General features: G+C 47.2%; 1 protein-coding gene across 1 annotated transcript in view; it reads right to left on the reverse strand.

Annotated features, from left to right (window-relative positions):
- LOC144828000 (fibrocystin-L-like) overlaps positions 1 to 20,607 on the reverse strand; it is a 1,506,874-nt gene that overhangs the window by 63,314 nt on the left and 1,422,953 nt on the right. Inside the window, exons 79-81 of the mRNA XM_078686147.1 lie at positions 12,613 to 12,748; positions 1,224 to 1,574; positions 424 to 575 (exon numbers count right to left, since the gene is read on the reverse strand). Coding sequence (XP_078542273.1) covers positions 424 to 575; positions 1,224 to 1,574; positions 12,613 to 12,748 — 639 coding nt within the window. The remainder of the gene's footprint in view (positions 1 to 423; positions 576 to 1,223; positions 1,575 to 12,612; positions 12,749 to 20,607) is intronic.

Raw genomic sequence — 20,607 nt, forward strand, 5'->3', positions numbered from 1 at the left:
CCCAGGTTATGGAACTCTCCACCACCGGAGCTATGCACTATGCCTCAACACTGGTCTTCTAGAAAAGTGTGAAGCATCAATTCTACGAAAAATACAGAAATGAAGGTTTCTGCATCAAATGTCAATTGCAATAATTTTATACTCCGCACTACTATCTGTAATAGCCCCAAGTAACCTGCTGGGAAGTAAGTAACATGCTCATGAGATAACCTACCTGTAAAGATCTTGCTCCACTGTAATACACCTACATAAATTGTAACCTACCAGTTTAATATTGTAACATACAGTTAACTCTCTGTTTGCTCGAGATCTGCATCTTATCTGACACTAAACAGCACTCTGATACTTATGTTACTTGAAAAGAAAATAAGTTGATTTATTTAACGTTAGGAATGTTTGTTCTCTACTGATTAAATGTTTTACCTGCAGCCATTTCGGGTCATCTGAAGGCGGAGGCGGCTCTTTCACAGCCACTGAGGCAACAGTAACATTGAGGCTGCTGCTGAGGCTCCCTGAAACTGCGGCTGCAGCGATGCTTTGGGAAACGTTTTGAAGTTCAGCGTATTGAAGCTGCCCTGTATGCAAAACAAGATAATTACATGTCAACATTAATAGAATGACGGCGGTTTTATAAGCGGATCTAAACAGCAATGTTAATAAATAGCTGCTTATCCTAGTGCAGGGAGGCTTTCAATAGATTATATTTAGGTCTGGGAACAGGCAGCTCTAGCTTCTGCCCGCCTTTTTTATATTCATTTCTCTAAGATATGCATAGAGTGGGTTTTGGCTCCACCCAGTGACGCATTTCGCTCTCTCTTTGAGCTAGTGGCCATTTCCCTCCCACCTTAAGCTAGTGGCTGTTTGGTGCATCATTCTGGCTTCTGTGGAGTACTTTCATTGCAATGCACGAGAGATTATTACCAGTACCATGGAAAAACATAAGCCTTTTGCCATAAATATCTCCTTCTTTGAACACTGTTCAATTTAGAAAAACAGAACAAAAGAATGAAAAGCCAGTTCTCGTTTCTGTTGTTTGAACCACAGTTGCATTTGTGCTCTGTGACCTGCCTCCCACCTTGGCAGCTGGCAGGAGATATTTTGACGTCACGTTCGATTACTACAAGTAACTATAGACGTCACAACTCAACTGTAATCAGGACATTAGAGATGGGCCTTTATACAGAGATTGCAGGCTCCCTTGTATTATAATAAAAGACACTTGCCTGTTGTGTTGGCGCTGTCGTTTGTCATCAGAGTTGGAGGCTCTGAAATTTGTACAATAACAGACAAGCTGGTCGCCCTCTTTCTGCGCCTACTGGAAGCTTCAATGATCTTCGTGATGCGGATTTTATTTGCTGGGATCTTGAGGAAAGTTGCAAGATTTTTCACTAAGTTCTTCCCTTCGTAGAACTGGTCCTTGGTCATGGCGGGAAGGTTAAATCCAATCACGAGCAGAGGGGAGGTGCGAACCTCGACAGGCGTTGACCCTCTAAGCAAGATGTATAGCATTTGATAGGTGCTATCAAAGTAGTTTTCACCATGAGTAGTGGAGTTCAATGTTGGTTCATACTCTCCTATGGAAAGAATAACAGAACACAGACACTGAGTAGCTTATTTTTTTGAGTAGATGTTAAAAAATGTACAGTGCAGCTACTTTATCTAGTAACGTGTTCGACTAATTATGTGTGCAAGTCACAATCTCCTTTGTATCTTAGATTGAAGCAGGTGTTTCTCCTGATTATTTATTGTTCTGTTAATTTCTTGGATTGCCAAGAGAGTGAGATGTGTCGAACGGAATGTCACTGTGTAACCTAACTGCATTCTTCTCCCCTTGTTTTCCCTTGTATGTGCGTTCTAAAAGCACAGTCGCTGATACCTGCTCGCCTGGCAGCACCATTTCGGAATTAATGTCTGAATAAGTCATTTCCAAGTAAATGGAAACCATCTGGTCTTCCTTAGTTGAAACCAGTGCTGTGCATCTGTCTAGTTACAAACCATCTAATCTACTATTGCTCCATCTATCTATCTCATCTATATATCTAACCTTTCACCCTTCACTGACAAACATTATGCATTCATCCATTTAGGTACCCAGCCTTCTGTTGGTCCATCTGCCCAACCATCCATCTACTCATCCATCCAGGTATACATACTTTCTTTCGTACATGCACCTATTCAGTTTAACAGCAACCGCCATATTATTGGTCTTGCCATTCACTTTATATATTGCTATAATATGTCTACTGTTGTAAATAAAGCATACAGGACACTTCAAGCAGGTAAGAGACATCGTCTTTATTGGAGCTAGCAGAGCAACAGACACTTCACAGCTGACCAAGGAGTAACTGACAAGCCAGGAATGTTCACTTAAGAAACAATGCAAGAACGTTCCTATAAGGTTCTAGAGGGACAGGGGAACAGAAGACATCAAGACATCAAGAAAGGGCTAATAGCACAAGTACAACACATCTTTCTCCTTTACCAGAGCAAAGAAACTAAGGAGAAAGAGAAAAACACAGGAATAAGCATTAAGAGTCAAAAATAAGAATTAGCATATGAAGTCATTTAAATACGCAGGAGGCCTATGCCTTCTCAAACTCTTCAAGACATGGGAGCTCTCCCACCATAGATTGGCAGAAACTTCTCCCCCATTAGCAACACCATCACCAATGAAGTCCAAACAAATACTGTGCCAAGCCACGCCTGGGTCCCTGATGTGACCCATCTCAGTCGTGGACCCCACCTTAAGCCACTTCTCACCCTCCCTAAACACAGAGCATTTTTCAACCCAGGTATTCAACTGTTCATCCATGCCAGGCCACCAAAATGTTGCCTTTAGGCGGCATTGGGTCAACATTTGGCCAAAACGGCCCCAATGTGCGAGAGCCAGTAACTTCGTCCTTAATCCAAAAGGTGGAAAAAGCCTGTCACCTCTCATCAAGACATTACCACCGCACACAGATAACTCTTCCAAAACCTTGATGAAAGGGCACACAGACACTAGCACACAACTTTCACACCTGGAACCCAAATTAACTAGATTCATTACCACCTTGAGATCCTCATCCACCTCCATTTCTCTGTGCCACAACTCAGCCGTGAAGGTTCCTTCGCCAACCACAACCACATCTTGTACAGAAGCAGCCGCACCATCCTCACTGGAGTGAGAAACCAGAGGTCCATTAACCATTTCCTAATTCAGAGAAAACCAAGAGAGACAATCTGCCTGAAGGTTTCTCCAACCCTGAACATGTGTAATCTCATACTGATATTCTTGAAGTCTTGCCACAAGTCTAGCCAACCTCGCGGACACTTTGCCCGCACGTCCAGGGGACAAGACTTTGGTCAGTCAAAGGCTTGTGGTCAGTCTTAAGTCAAACCCTCATACCCCAGAAATACATGTGAAAATATTCAACACCCCAAGATGCCGCCAGTGCCTACCTTTCTCTAACTGAATGGTTCTGCTCGGCAGAGGTAAGCGCCCTAGACGCAAACGCAAATGCTTTCTCTCCCCCAGGATGCTTCTGCGAGAGAGTGGCCCCTAGACCTGTGGCACTGGTGTCAACCACAACGATGAACTTGATTCTGATATCGAATGGTGCCAAGACATTTAACTTACAAATTTCATTTTTTATGTTATTAAAACAGTTGGCATGCTGCTCCCCCCACTCAAATGTTTCCCCTTTTTTAACCAACTGCCTCAAACACAACGTCTTACTAGAAAAAACATGTAAAAACTCAGAATATTACTCCATCAGGTCCATAAAGGAATTCAACTGATCCTTGTCGATAGAAGCCAGAGCAAATTCAATGGCGCTTAGCAAGTTCTTCTTGGGTTTTATCCCTAACGCTGATATTTCGTAACCCAAATGTTCAATCTGTTCCACCATCAATGAGCATTTGCGTAATGTGAGCCCAACATCTGCAATCCTATGCAGTACCTACTTCAAAACTTGGTGGTGTTCGACAACAGTTTTGCCAAAAATGAGAATGTCATCTTGCCCTTCAAATGTCAGTGATCATGCGCTGAAACACACTAGCAGCTGACGACAAACCAAAAGGCAAATGTGTGAACTGAAATGTACCTTCTGTCGTGATGAACCCTGTCAGGTGTTTGGAATCCTCATGCAATTTTGTTTCGTGGTACGCACTTTTTAAATCCAGCTTAGAGAAAAACCTGCCATCTTTTAATATGGAAACAAGCTCGCCTATGTTGGGTAAAGGAAAAGTGTCTGCAACAACGTACTTATTCAGCGCTCTCAAGTCCACACAAAATCTAAGTTTGCCATTAGCCTTCTGTATGATTACTACCGGAGCTACCCAAAAAGAAGCATCTACAGGCTTAATCACCCCACCATCTAATATCTCCTTTATGAGGCTTTCTCATCCCTCACCACTAGGGGTACTCTCCTCAGTTTGTGCTGGATCGGTATGGCGTCCTTCCTCAAATTGATTTTATGGACATACCCTTTGAGCTGTCCCAACTCTTCCTGAAAAACCACACCAGCCTCTGTGAGAATGTATTCGATACCCTCATCATCTACCACCATGACCTGCGAAGGCGCCCTTGCTTTCCTTAAAATGTGAAGGTCATATTGGTGGATCCAACCCAAAATGGGGGGCCCGTCCACTGCAACATATACGTTGCTTCTAGTGGATCTGTTGGAAAATACAATGTCTGCTTCAAAATAACAGAAAAAGGTCGTCCATGCCCAAGGATATCTCACCAGCGGGTGAGATATCCTTGGGCAGTAATGGTCTCCCTTCCCCCTCATGCTCAAACTTCTTCCTTGGGATAATGGTGTACGTGGATCCAGTGTCTGTCAATAAAGAAACATTGTTGCCATCTACCAGGAACAGGGTCTTAGGACTATTTCTCCTCCTATCGTTGTCAGTAAGGTCTTCCTCTTCATCGACACTAAGGGGTATATTAGCAAGGGCCAGATTGCGGCACTTTTTGCAGATAAAGCTGCAATTTTTTTATCGTCCAAATACCAAGCTGTCGCTAAGAGCAGTTAGCGACAGCTTCCTGGTGATAGCGACTGGTTTGGGGCCCGCTTTGCATGTCAGCGATATTTATAAATATTGACATGCAAAGTGAGCGTACCCAAACTGGTAGCGACTGAAAGCAGTCGCTAACAGAGCTACCCCCTATTAGCAATACCCATGACGCGATAAAGAAACGCCCACTAACCGCGATTAGCACCAGGATTTTACACCTGGTAAAAACATGACTTACCCATAAAAGTCAATGGGAGGTGGATTCTACGGCTAAGTCCCCACCAGCCTATTAGCTAGATTTTCCTTAGTGATAGGATTTTTTTCGCTGTGGAGATAAATGTTGGTAATACTGCATTATTTCAGCGATAAATTCCAGCGATAGGAGGCGATAAAAAAATCACGCTAAGCGTGGTTTGCGATAATAATCGCAAGTTGTTGCTAATATGCCCCTAAGTTTCCTGTCACTTTGTTCACTTTTCCAAGCTACACTGTCTTGAACGAGGGCAACTCTACCACGTGTTCTGGTTTTACACATCCTAGCGCAATGTCCTAAATGACCACACTTAAGGCATTCCGTGTTTCTGGCAAAACTACATTTTTAGTCAGATGCATGCCCATTGCTACCACATCTAGAGCAGAGCTTCACAGCCATTTTATTGTTGGTGCTTTTCTTGCCACTGAATTTGATTTTGTTTTTAAGTAGTGCTACACACCTAGCATTGTCATTGCCCTGTTCACGCCCTTCACCAGTAAGATTCAGAAATGTCAGCAGTGTCATGGCTGAGGTTGCATTTCTGTAGCTCCTTCCTGCAACACCCGGACTGTTCTATAAACGTGTCCAATGGCTACATTTAACAAGGGGTTTTTGGCCACCCCCAACCTTTGCTGAATTTTTTTATTGTTACACTGAACAATTAATTGGCCCTCTTATTAATTCATCAGCCATGGCAACGAATTTGCACTTGATGGAAAGCTCTCTTAAGCTAGCTACAAACTCATCAATAGGTTCTTTGCTTCTTTGTTGGTGGGTATAGAATTTGAAGTGATTCAAGACTAAGTTTTCTTCTTTTGCTTTGCTAGCTTCAGATCGACACACAGCTTCCTTATAGTCGTCTGGCACTGGTTCCCCATTTGCTTGTAAGGCTTGAGGGAGGTATATATAAAAAATCTGACCCTCCTTACCCAAGGTGCTGAGTAATAATGCTTTTTTCCTCTTGGAACTAAACACTTATTCATCTAGGACATCTAGGTTGTTTTAAAAAATGATAACCCAATCTTCCCAAGGTATGGGAGGAAGACCGATTTGCTATAGAAAATGAGGAGGTGGCACTTCTGAAACATTTTATTGTTGGTGCTTTTCTTGCCACTGAATTTGATTTTGTTTTTAAGTAGTGCTACACACCTAGCATTGTCATTCCCCTGTTCACGCCCTTCACCAGTATGATTCAGAAATGTCAGCAGTGTCATGGCTGAGGTTGCATTTCTGTAGCTCCTTCATGCAACACCCGGACTGTTCTATAACCTTGTCAATCAATCAATCAATCAAAGCATTTGTATAGCGCGCTACTCACCCGGAGGGTCTCAAGGCGCTTGGGGGAGGGGGGTCCGCTACTTTTCGAACAGCCAGGTCTTGAGTTGCTTCCTGAAGGAGAGGTGGTCTTGGGTCAGGCGGAGGTGGATGGGTAGGGAGTTCCACGTCTTGGCAGCCAGGTAGGAGTCGGATCTTCCTCCCGTTGTGGCTCTTCGGATGCGGGGAACGGCGGCGAGGGCGTGGTTAGTCGATCAAAGCTGGCAGGTGGGAGTGTAGAAGGTCAGGCGGTCGTTGAGGTATCTGGGGCCTTGGTTGTGGAGAGCTTTGTGTGCGTGGGTGAGGAGTCGGAACGTGATTCTCTTGCTGAAGGGGAGCCAGTGCAGGTCTCGCAGGTGTCCGGCGATGTGGCTGTGTCGGGGGATGTCCAGGATGAGTCGTGCTGAGGCGTTCTGGATGCGTTGGAGTCTTTTCTGAAGTTTGGCTGTGGTTCCGGTGTAGAGGGAGTTGCCGTAGTCCAGTTGGCTGGTGACGAGGGCCTGGGTGACCGTCTTCCTGGTTTCGATGGGGATCCACCGGAAGATCTTGCGCAGCATGCGTAGGATATTGAAGCATGACGAGGAGACGGCATTGAGTTGTCTGGTCATTGAGAGGGAGGAGTCCAGGATGAAGCCCAGGTTGCGTGCGTGGTCCGTTGGTTTGGGTGCGTTGCCCAGGGCAGGGGGCGACCAGGAGTCGTCCCAGGCGGAGGGTGATGATCCTAGGATGAGGACTTCCGTCTTATCTGAGTTCAGTTTCAGGCGGCTGTTCCTCATCCACTCGGCTACATCCTTCATCCCTTCATGTAGGTTGGTTCTGACGGTTGTGGGGTCGTTGGTGAGGGAGAGGATCAGCTGGGTGTCGTCGGCGTAGGAGATGATGTTGAGGTTGTGTTGGCGTGCGATGGCTGTGAGGGGGCTCATGTAGACGTTGAAGAGGGTGGGGCTGAGTGATGATCCTTGTGGTACGCCGCAGATGACTTCGGTGGCCTCGGATCTGAACGGGGGGAGGCGGACTCTCTGGGTCCTTCCGGCGAGGAAGGAGATGATCCACTCCAGTGCCTTCTCTTGGAATCCGACGTTGTTCAGGCGTTGCACTAGGGTGCGGTGGCAGACCGTGTCGAACGCTGCGGAGAGGTCCAGGAGGATGAGGGCCGCTGTTTCCCCGTTGTCGAGCAGGGCTCGGATGTCGTCGGTGGCTGCGATGAGGGCGGTCTCGGTGCTGTGGTTGGCCTGGAAGCCGGACTGCGAGTGGTCGAGGGATCCATTCGTCTCGAGGAAGGCGGCCAGCTGTCTGTTGACGGTCTTCTCGATGACTTTGGCAGAAAAAGGAAGGAGCGAGATGGGGCGGTAGTTTTTGAGGTCGTTGGGGTCCCGTGACGGTTTCTTCAGTAGGGCGCTGAGTTCTGCGTGTTTCCAGCTCTCTGGGAAGGTGGCGGTATCGAAGGAGGTGTTGATGATGTCCCGGAGGTGGGGTGCGATGACGGCGTCGGCCTTGTTGAAGACGTGGTGAGGGCAGGGGTCGGTTGGTGATCCGGAGTGGATGGAGTTCATCATGCGGATGGTGTCTTCGGTGTTGATCGGGGGCAAGGCTCGAAGGGTGGTGGTGGGGGGCGTTGGTACGGTCGTGGGGTGCGTCGGCTGTGTGCTGAAACTGTTGTGTATGTCTGCGATCTTGCTGTGGAAGAACGAGGCGAGCGAGTTGCAGAGATCTTGCGAGGGAGTGATGTCGTTGTTTCCGGCGCTGGGGTTCAAGAGCTCTTTGACGATGGTGTAGAGTTCCTTGCTGTTGTGGGCGTTGTTGTCCAGCCGTTTCTTGAATGCTGTCTTCTTGGTGGTGCGGATCAGCTGGTGGTGTTTTCTGGTGGCGTGCTTGAGGGTGTTCATGTTGTCTGCAGTTGGGTCTCTGCGCCATGCTTTCTCGAGGGCCTGGCAGTTCTTCTTGGATCTCTTGAGTTCGTCGGTGAACCAGTATGCTTTCTTGTTGCCGGGTCTGATGGGGGGGGTCTTCAGTGGGGCGAGGTCGTCTGCACAGTTGGTGATCCATCTTGTGAGGTTGTTGGCGGCTTGGTTGGGGTTCGTTGAGCTGGCAGGAGGGTTCTGGCTCAGGGATGTGGTGAGTTGGTCGGTGGTGATCTTGTTCCAGCTTCTGCGGGGGAACTGTTGCGGGTGGTGGTGAGTGGTGGTCCTGCAGTAGCTGAAGTGGACGCAGCTGTGGTCTGTCCAGTGGAGTCCGGTGGTGTGGCTGAAGGAGATGTCCTTGCTGGAGGAGAACACGGGGTCAAGCGTGTGGCCGGCGTAGTGGGTTGGGGGTGGTCACCAGTTGCTTGAGTCCGAGGTTGGCGAGGTTGTCCAGCAGGGTGGTGGTGTTGCGGTCGTTGTTGTTCTCAAGGTGGAAGTTGAGGTCCCCAAGGAGGATGTAGTCAGCCGAGGGGAGGGCGTGCAGGCTGATGAAGTCGGGCATGTCTTCGCTGAATTGTGTGCGTGGTCCTGGGGGTCTGTAGACGAGGGTGCCTCTGAGGGTGGTCTTGGGGTCGGTGTGTATCTGGAAGTGCAGGTGTTCGGCGGCTGTGAAGGTGTCGTCGGAGTTGGTCGTGATGCGGATGGTGTTCTTGTGGACGATGGCGATGCCTCCTCCGGTCTGGTTGACGCGGTCCCTACAGGTGATCTTGTATCCGTCTGGGATGGCGATGGCGATGTCGGGTGCTGAGGAGGCGTTCATCCATGTTTCCGTGAGGAAGGCGACGTCTGGTGATGTGGAGTCGAGCAGGTTCCATAGTTCCACGGCATGTCTGTTGAGCAGGATGCACTTCAGGTGGTTGCTGCTGGTGCTCGGCTTGGCGGGTGCAGTGCAGGTCCGGAGGCAGGAGAACTTGCAGGATTGGCAGGCGAAGGGTCCGTGGGTGCGTCCTGGGGTGGCACAGTGGCAGCCGGGGATTCGGCCGGTGTTGAGGGCGTTGAGGGTGGCGGTGTCGTAAGTCCGGAGGGTGGGTTGGCAGCTGCGGGGCCAGGGGGTCTGGCGCTGGGCACGATCCAGGCGTGGACGGGCGCAGACAGGCTTGCCTTTGGCACGCCTTCGGCGCACAATCGGCGCGCCCGCTGCACGTCAACGCTGCGCGTACGCATGCACTCTGCCATAAGTGGAGAGTGGGGGGGTGCGGGGCGAGGGAGGAGCAGCTGGGAGGCGGGAGCGGGTTGGCGAGTGGGGGGGATCGGTGCGGAGATGCTGGAGGGAGCGGGGGTGGGGCCACGGTGGAGCAGCGGCAGGGAGCGGGGTGTGGCAGGGAACAACTAGAGCGACAATGGGGCACAACAGAACCAGACACGAGAGAAACGGCAACGATACAAATACTGTTGAAAACGAAAAGAAAACAAAGCAGGCACAGAGGAACAATCAGGTACAGGAGGCCAGAACAAACAGGGGTACAAAACTTATCTTGGCAGCGGCGGCAGCGGGAGGAGATCGGGCACACTCAGGGTGGGCCACACGGCAGGAGGAGCGACCGGACTGACCGGGTCAGGTCAGGTCACAGCTCCTTGCCCCGTGAGCCCAGCCTTAAGAACCCTTGTGGGAGGGAGGAGCATCTGGGAGGCGGGAGCGGGGTGGCGAGTGGGGGGGATCGGTGCGGAGATGCTGGAGGGAGCGGGGGTGGGGCCGCGGGGGAGCAGCGGCAGGGAGCGGGGTGGGGCAGGGAACAACTGGAGCGACAATGGGGCACAACAGACCAGACACGAGAGAAACGGCAACGATACAAATACTGTTGAAAACGAAAAGAAAACGAAGCAAGCACAGAGGGACAATCAGGTACAGGGGGCCAGAACAAACAGGGGCACAAAACTTATCTTGGCAGCGGCGGCAGCGGGAGGAGATCGGGCACACTCGGGGTGGGCCACGCGGCAGGAGGAGCGACTGGACCGACCGGGTCAGGTCAGGTCACAGCTCCTTGCCCCGTGAGCCCAGCCTTAAGAACCCTTGTGGGAGGGAGGAGCAGCTGGGAGGCGGGAGCAGGGTGGTGAGTGGGGGGGATCGGTGCGGAGATGCTGGAGGGAGTGGGGGTGGGGCCGCGGGGGAGCAGCGGCAGGGAGTGGGGTGGGGCAGGGAACAACTGGAGCGACAATGGGGCACAACAGAACCAGGCACGAGAGAAACAGCAACGATACAAACACTGTTGAAAACGAAAAGAAAACAAAGCAGGCACAGAGGGACAATCAGGTACAGGGGGCCAGAACAAACAGGGGCACAAAACTTATCTTGGCAGCGGCGGCAGCGGGAGGAGATCGGGCACACTCGGGGTGGGCCACACGGCAGGAGGAGCGATCGGACCGACCGGGTCAGGTCAGGTTGTCCAATGGCTACATTTAACAAGGGGTTTTTGGCCACCCCCAACCTTTGCTGAATTTTTTTATTGTTACACTGAACAATTAATTGGCCTCTTATTAATTCATCAGCCATGGCGCCGAATTTGCACTTGATGGAAAGCTCTCTTAAGCTAGCTACAAACTCATCAATAGGTTCTTTGCTTCTTTGTTGGTGGGTATAGAATTTGAAGTGATTCAAGACTAAGTTTTCTTCTTTTGCTTTGCTAGCTTCAGATCTACACACAGCTTCCTTATATTCGTCTGGCACTGGTTCCCCATTTGCTTGTAAGGCTTGAGGGAGGTATCTAAAAAAAAGCTGACCCTCCTTACCCAAGGTACTGAGTAATAATGCGTATTTCCTCTTGGAAATAAACACTTATCCATCTGGACATCTAGGTTGTTTTAAAAAATGATGACCCAATCTTCCCAAGGTATGGGAGGAAGACCGATTTGCTGTAGACAATGAGGAGGTGGCCCTTCTGAAACATGTGGTACAGACATGGCTGAAGGAAGAGCAAAACGGTTGAGGCAAAATCTGGGTCTACTTACCCTGCAGTGGAGTGGAGCTGAAGAAAGGTGTGCACATCACCGGGATGAACGTGTGGTAAAACGTGAGTGTGCCACTGCAGACTCACTTGAGGATGACCTGAAGTAAAGGATGCCATGCAGGCTGGTGTAAAGGTGTGCGTGTCACCGAAAAGCGTGCAAGGAAACGCTCAATTATAGTGGAAGAAATCCCACACACAACAGAATACCTGTGGTGTGCGTGTCACCATTGGGGTACATGCTGATACCGATGAAACAGGTAGCCGGTGGCATGACTCACTGACGCAAACCTTTTGTCTGGTGTGATCGGTTAGCTCCAAAGAAGTTGTACCAATATGGCCGGCAAGCATGCTTCGTCATTGTGTGGTACGTGAAAGGCAGGAACGACGACTTTTGTGGCGTGCAAAAGCAAACTCCTACCACCAATTGCATCATGACGTGGGTGTATGCAGGCTGGCTGAGGATGACATCACAAGTGGCAGAGGGGAAACCCAAAGTAGACATTCTCACTCCTCCCTTCAACAGGTTCGTAGTCTTCTCTTGATGAGGTCACAGAGAGGCAGGAATGATGGGACCAAACATAAAGCTGGGCATGGTCCGAAGTGTCCGCTGCTGGGCTACGCCGATCGGCACTTTACCGAAACAGGATAATGAAAATGCTCTCTTGGTCAGCCCCGGAGAAATTGTCGCCAAAATCTATCGTAAATAAAGCATGCAGGACACTTCAAGGAGGTCAGAAACATCATCTCTATTGGAGCCAGCAGCATAACGGACACTTAAGAGCAGACCAAGAGTAACTGACAAGCTAGGATCATTTACTTAAGAAACAACACAAGAACGTTCATATAAGATACTAGAGGGGCCAGGGAACAGAGGACCTCAAGAAAGGGCTAATAGCACAAATACAACATCTTCTCAGCTGACCATTAGCTTTGCTACTATTGAATTGACTCTTTTTACCACTCCATACTACAGCAGTCAGAGAGCCACCCTCGCCTGCAACTGTAATTTTACCAAGACAAAGTGTTGGCTTCTTGGTCATACAAGAATGTATTATACTTAAACCTCAAAGGTGACTGATAATTCCTTTGTTTCTGTCGAAAGATTTTTGTCGACCAGGAAGGCATTGTAAGCACCTACCTGGGTATGAGGGTTCTTTATATTTAAAGTCAGTTCTGTCAGCATTCCACTCAGCATTCTTGGGGCCAATAAACACATTGTTAACATACACATCCAAACGCTGAGGATTTGAATAGTAGATAGCGACTCGAACAGCCTATGAAAGAAGGACAGAAGTTATGAGACAACAGTGAGGCAGTTTTGAAAGGATAAGATGACTTCTATGAACATATGAATATCAGTTACTATGAATTACTGCAGCCATCGCAAGCCACTGACTATATGCCTGAGAACAGTGCATGTAAATAAGCCGTGAGCTACAAAACTGTTGAGGTGGCTTCTCCACCAACACACGTAGACCAAGTGAAGTAGAAAGCTCTTTAATAGCCAAATACAGGAACAGGTGAGACAGGCTCCCACTACCTCAGCTTCCATGCGGGGAAATACCGAGAAGTGGAATCCCACCTGACTAAACCTTCCACAGTCTAGCTTGGATAAATACATTCTACATTCATGCAACACTCTATACATTTACATTAATACCAACACAACAAAAACAGAGATATCTAAATTGAACTATCTCTACACTTGGTGAGGGAGCACTTATAATTATTATTTTTTAAAACAGCTAAATTGCATCTGCCAGTAGAATTCCTCAAGAAATCTCAGAGATATAAGCTTCCGAAATATCCGCAATCCCTCTGCGCATACACAAAGATGGCAGCATTGGCAAAGTCATAATCATGCCCAGTACCTCATAATCAGCTATCGTGTCATCCTTAGAATACATTTCCACTAACAACATCCGAATGTAACAGGACACGGTGATCTCAGTTCAGGTTAGAACACTTAAGAATTACAGATTTCTCCTCAGTGAAAAATGTAATATATGCAATGTTAGTAATCCTTCTGGTGCGCAGATTCTGCATATCATAACGAAGAGGGCAAAGTAGTCTATGTAGGCTTATTCCAGAAAAAATTAAGCTGGATATTCTAGTTTCACCTAAGGATTCCTTCCACATGTGGACAAGAGAAATCTCAGACGACACCGAGTTTTAAACACATGAGGTGTAAATATGAGCTTTCCCACGAAGGAAGACCTTGTTTGTTTATTCATGAGCATTGCTTGAAGACACTTGGGATGCACGTCAGCTATAACGATGGGCAAAGTTATCTGGTCAGAGTGGGGCTTCTATAAAGTTCTGACTATGCAGTACTAGACTTGCTAAGCTCCTTTCTGAGTTCTCTAGGTATTTCAAATTTTTGCAAGGACACGCCAACAGAGGATTATTAATTGTGATTTAAATGTCCGAGTTGATAGGTGGTGTCTCGCATTAACCAAGCAAACTATCTTATCTTTAGATAATCCAGAATGTTATAACTTCTGAGGCCAGAAAAGTATGAAAACCATTTGACTGGACTGTTTCTAAAGGCCTTACACTTAAGCCTGACAATATGATGTTAACTTTATCCATTGACTGACTCATTTCATCCATTAATCCAGCAAATTCCTCCACTCAAGTTGGATAAATGTCAAAGTTAAGTGTGGCAATCAACCAACTGGATCAAACCGTGAGTGACCTTGTTTTAGCTCTATCTGGATCAGTCGATGGCAACCCAGACAATTTCTTCAAAGCTTTGAATTTTAGACTAAATATTCACCCCTCCTAGTTTGAGCAGTAGTCAACACGTGTAAAAAGGGAATTTGAGAAGTACAACAATGGTGCAGGAGATCAAAGAGAAGAGATAGCAACTTATAAAAAGTCAAAGATAAACAGCCAGAGCACAGAAACCAGAAAAAGGTGACTAACAGTGCAAATAAGGAGTACTATGCTACTCAACTAGAATAAGACAATCAGGACACTTTAGAGCTCTTTAAGATCTTTAAAACACTCTCAAATCCTGTATGTGCAAGTCAACTCATGTATGTCTGTTGAAAGAGCTAGGATCCTTCTCTGTAGAAAACACTGAAAAACACAGGCTGAAGATCAAGCTTTCCACGTCCTTTGATTTCAGCCTTTTGATTCTTGAACATCCATTATTAGGAGAGGGGTTTGTGGACTTTTTTCTGATTCCAGTCTAGGGGTGGAATTTAAAAGTGGAACAGGCACTCCTGGCTGCAGCACAACGCTGCCAGAGTACTGATGGACAGAGTGGTGCCACTGCCCTAAGCAGTTGCAAGGTTAAGGTGAGGCCTCTTATCCGTAAGAGACGGGTGTGACCAGTGACTCGTCCATGTAATCAGCAGGGTCACTGGTTTTGTATTCATTTGTATCTCTTTTGGTTTATTATTTTGTGGCACTTCACAGTTTGTTCAAGCAGTAGCAAAACTAGGTCCTGAGGAAAGCAGATATACCTATCTTGGGGCCAGATGTAGGAGGTATTCGGCCAAATACCGGTCGGTAACGGCAGATTTCGGCCGTTACCGACCGGTATTTGGAGTTTCAGATGTAGGGGTCCTTAGATTTACCGATTCGGTATATTTACAGATTTGGTAAATATACCGATTCTGTAAATTACCGAAACGGTAAATTTACCGAATCGCAAATTTGTGATGTAGGTGGCACTGAAAACAGTGCCACCGGCCCTTAAGAATTCGTTATTTACCATGACATATTATGTCATGGTAAATAACGAATTCCTGTGTACATGCACATCTGTGCATGTACACCTGTGCCATGTGGCACACATACATGCCCTAACGGCATGTATGTGTGTCACATGGCACACAAGCCTGAACCAGGGGTGCAACAGGGTGTCAAAGTGACACCCTGTCCCCCTTGTAAATTCATTAGGTAATTACCAGATTCGGTAAATAAATCGGTAAAAATACCTACATAGCATTTACCAATTTGTAAATACCAAATCGGTAAAATTCGGTATTCGGCCAAATACCGATCGGTAACGGCCGATTTCGGCCGTTACCGACCGGTACTTGGAGTTTCAGATGTAGGGGGCCTTAGATTTACCGATTCGGTATATTTACAGATTCGGTAAATATACCGATTCTGTAAATTACCGAAACGGTAAATTTACCGAATCGTAAATTTGTGATGTAGGTGGCACTGAAAACAGTGCCACCGGCCCTTAAGAATTCGTTATTTACCATGACATACTATGTCATGGTAAATAACGAATTCCTGTGTACATGCACATCTGTGCATGTACACCTGTGCCATGTGGCACACATACATGCCCTAAGGGCATGTATGTGTGTCATATACCTGAATCAGGGGTGCAACAGGGTGTCAAAGTGACACCCTGTCCCCCTTGTAAATTCGGTAATAGGCCCATAGGAATCAATGGCAATTACCGAATCGGTAAATACCGATTCGGTAATTACGGAATGTTACAGATTCGGTAAATAAATAGGTAAAAATACCTACATAGCATTTACTGATTTGTAAATACAGAATCGGTAAAATTCTGTATTTATGAATCGGTAAATACTAATTACCAACATCGGGCCCCTAGTCTTTAGGCTGAAACATGTAGACCTGTTTTTGTCTATTACCTGCAGTTATAAATTACCACTGCCAGTGCTCTTTTTTTAATCCTGGCCCCAGGAACAAGCCAATCATTTTTTTTTTCGTACTGGTAATATTAACACCCTACTGTTTATAAATATATTTTTTTGCGCTGCGCCCTCCACTCAACCTCTTTCTTCTCATTGAAGGATTTAATATATCCTAACAACTAGGAATAAAACATCCCTGAGCTCCTCCCTCTGAGTGAGGGGGTTGTGGGCCCATGGCGGGACTAGGTTTCACCATCACGAGGAGAATCCCAATGATGAAGCATGCCACCTACGGTGGGAGAGGGATTTCGTCCTGACAAAGGGATTCCCCCACAGGCATTATGGGATAATCTCGAGTTTTTTTTGCTGATTGTTTAGTGACTTAGACCCAATGGTCTTCTATGTATATTAGGCCTGGCTGATGCCTGTCTGCCAGCAAAATGATAAGTACATTCACCTGAATAGGGGTGGGAGATAAATTCCGCTCTTCTGGCACATTTCAGAGTTTTTCCAACTTGGCGTTACACTTGTAACACGGAGTTCTGGCAAAATTCCACCAACTGCCGCATGGTGGAGTTTTTTCTCCTACGTAACTTGCCAACGTTACACTGGCAAGCGACAGTTGGCATTCCCTAGCACAATTTTTCAGACGCTAATATGGCATCAGGAAAGATTTTCTCAAAGTGGGAGGTCACGGGCATTCATGACCATTCGCTGTAAGAAAGCTGCTGCTCACTTTGAGAAAGCTTGTGCTTGAGTATAAAATGTACCTGAGTGACAGCAAAGAAGCAGCACCCACTGGTGCACTGCATAATGTTGTTCGAGATGATTTTGCAATGTAGAAAAAGCTCCTGTTGCTACAAATCAACTCAACATGCTGATTCTGCCCACTCCTCGAACTCTGAGGAATCACACAGAGTTTTTATGTAACTCCACAGAATTACACAGAGTGAAACTCAGAGAATTCCACTCACCCCTATTTCTGACATGGTACCACTGGTAGAGTTGGCCCCTATGCTAAGAAGCAGGGTCATCCACTAGTATCCAAGCAAATTGTAGGTGTATTTCAAATTCGAATACGATTTAATATCGTTTATAGCAGATTAACATTTTAGATGGTGTGATACTGGAGTAACTGAAGCAATATTTGTTGATTAGACCACTGATTGTCAATTTTCTATCTGGTGTTTTTTTAAGCTATGGTATAGTAGTAGCTATTGCTAATATCTCAGAACAACTGTTATGAGCTAGAGACTGGTGGCAGAAAGCTCTCCTTGGTTTCTTGGAAATCTCAGTGACTTTGATGCTTTTGACATCAAGTTCTACAGCAGTGGCTTTACCACAGCCTGGGATCAAGAGGAACTGCTAATGCATGGCTAACATATTTCTTGGCTGACTGCTAACAGGTGTAGCTTGGTACATCTAGACAACTTTATCCCTAGACCACTGAGTATGCAGTTGCGGCTTCTGCCTGGAAACAGCAGGGTTCAGGGGTGGCGGGTTTGTGTTTAAAAAAAAACACTTACCTCTAGGCCAGCTGCCGCCGCCTCTCCTGCATCCTCTTCCTGGGAGTAATAAGAAGCAGGAAGCACCAGGGCTCCCACGCTCCCTGCAGCCAATCACATGTGATTGGTCTGAGTGCTGTGACATGGCGCTCAGCCAGGGGCTGAAGTAGTGGGCATGTTCTCCATGCAGACTGTAATGCAGCCTGCATGGAGAACACTGATAGTGCGCATTACTGTTTTGGGCAGCCAGAGTGGGCCGACCAAATATTTATTGCGCACTTAGGGGTCCATTATGATGACGGGCGGGCTTAGTCCGCCCGCCATCACATCGGGACCCGGAACCGCCCGCCTTAAGGGCGGGGGTCCCGATCAGGGCATTAGGATGCGCCCGCCACACAGGCGGGCGCATCCTGTACGGGAGCAATTGCGGCGGGCGGAGCAGAAATCTCCGCCCGCTGCCATGTTAAAAGTGCACGTTTTCATTTCAAAGTGCAACATGACAGGCACCGCGCGGTGCCTGCCATGTTGCACTTTGAAATGTGGGGAGGTACCATAGGTACCCCCCATGTGCAACCCCCCAAGCCACGACTCCCAGAGGGCCCGCAACGGGCCCCCACAGGGAGTCTCCGCATGCCTTTCCGTGGCGGCATTGCCGCCACGGAAAAGCAAAGTGAAATGCACATTGTAATATGGCGGGCGGTGTCTACAAGACACCGCCACCATGTTACAGGTTTTCCACCCCGGCCGCTAGGCAACCGGGGGGGAAAACAGGCGGGCGGTGTTTCGCACCGCCACGGTCCCCTCCGCCATCCTAATATGGCGGAGGGGAATTGTGCTGATGATGTCGGGCGGATTTTCTCCGCCAGGCTGGCGGTAGCCACCGCCAACCTGGCGGTGGAAATCCGCCCGACATCATAATGGACCCCTAAGTACTGTTCTACCACTAATTCCCTTGCTCTGCAGCCCGGCCACCTCTCACAAGCTGCTGCAGCAGGAGGACAAAATATTATAATGTTATTATCATTTAATTTTTTCCTTTCTTTTGTTGCTTTATGGCAGTGGGGCGACAGTCCTCCACCTAGCAGAGGAGCCGCCACTGTGAGTATGGCAACCAACACAACTACCTTCCCCCCTGTTCTGCCTAATGAGTCAATATTACCACCTGCCAAGGTAGTTTGGGCCTTTGCCCTTAAATGCCAAAGATATGTTAATGATAAACAGATGACTGTTAATCTAAAAAAGTGCAGCAAGCGAAAAAATTGATCTATGTGTAGTGGTTTAGTATTTATTGTAATCATATGTTATGTCTTTGCGAATATTCTGATGTTCTCTCCCGTAGCGTACTTCCTTGGGTGTTCAATCAGCTACTGTCAGTTGCTGGCCGAGCCTCCGGGGGATGCCGCTCCTTGCCGTGGCTGAAGTTGTAATACGAATGAACCAACTTCCTATGAAAAGAAAACAACCTCTCGTCTGACAATTTATCTACTACATATTGGCAACGACGGGGAATACCTTCATCCACACTCGATGAATCCCACGCTTAATCCTAACCAGCAGCTGCTCATCTTTTTGAAGCTTTTCTAACAAGCTGAAGGTCCTTGAAATGTTCCGCTGGCGGATTGGAAACTGGTAGGATCAATTTCATTTACGCTATATTCCGGATTGGGCTTGAGCGAGCGTTACCTACGTGTGCTAGACTCTCGCGCTGTGCCGCGGTTTGAAATGCTTGATGCTCGTGCACACTCACCGCGCATCAGAACAAAGGCTTTACGAAGGGGCACGCGCATGCTCAGCGCACATCAGTTCAAAGATTTGGAAGATCCTACGTGCTCACGTAGCGGGAGGATGCAAGGAGGCCATTTTGTCTTGGGCAACTCAGCGCTTCTGGCGGAAGTAAGCGATCAGCTGATTGTATGTCCAGGTGATGCGCACACCTTAATTCTGATTGCTTTAATTTTCAAACAGCAGATTGCGCTTCAGGGTGATGCACACACCTATATTCCAATTTTGTTTTCAGAGAATTTGAAATAATCGATGATGCGCGCACCTGCCAGTTAATTTAAGTATCTACATTTTACAAAATACAGCATGTTTAACAGTGATGTGTAAATAATTGTTCATTGCTAAAAATTCTTTTACAATATTTATAGTAAGGGCAATACCACAGCAAATTACCCAACCTCCACCATTTCTAGCGAAACCAGGTAAACCAGGTTTACCCTGGCAAGAGTGGTTCTGTTTGTTTGAAAACCACTTAGTGGCTATTGATGCCACAGAGTACTCACCTGTTCGCAAGTTTGCTCTTCTTTTTGGCAGTTTGGGTTTGGCAGCACAACACATTTTCAGAGTTTACCTCCCATTCCACCCCCCAACTGGCCAATCGGGTGACAGACACTGGAACATTTATTTGGAGGCCATAGAGAGACTTAAATAACTGTTTTTGGAAGCTCCTAATATAATGTTGGAAAGGCATAAGTTTTACAAGCGAAAACAGGGTGATGAAGAGAAAGTGGAAGAGTATTTATATCAGCTCTGAGAGTTCTAGCTACCACTTGCGGGTTTGGACCTTTATCAGATTACATCATCAGAGAACAGTTTGTCTTCAATTGTGCATCACAAAAGGTTTTGGAAAGGATTCTAAGTGGCAAAAATCCCTCTCTTTCTGAGGTGATAGACATGGCCTTAAGCATCGAACAATCTGCCATCTCTACGAGGGTCATGCAATCCAGTTCTACTACCAAAGTTAATCTAGTTTCTGAGTCAGAGGAAACTCATGAGGATGGTTTATTTGTAGTAGGCTTAAAAGACAGTTCAACTAAATTTACACAAAGGAAAAACTAATCTTGCTGTTACAGATGTGGGTCGAAAATCCACATTGGTAACTTTATGGGTTGCCCTGCTCTAGGTAGACACTGCTCTTTCTATAAAAAGATTGGACACGTTCAAAAGCTCTGCAGAGGCCAAAGAAAACCTGTTCAAGTTTGAAGTATTGAC

The sequence above is a fragment of the Lissotriton helveticus genome, chromosome 4_1 (assembly GCF_964261635.1).
Source record: "Lissotriton helveticus chromosome 4_1, aLisHel1.1, whole genome shotgun sequence".
NCBI lineage: Eukaryota > Metazoa > Chordata > Amphibia > Caudata > Salamandridae > Lissotriton > Lissotriton helveticus.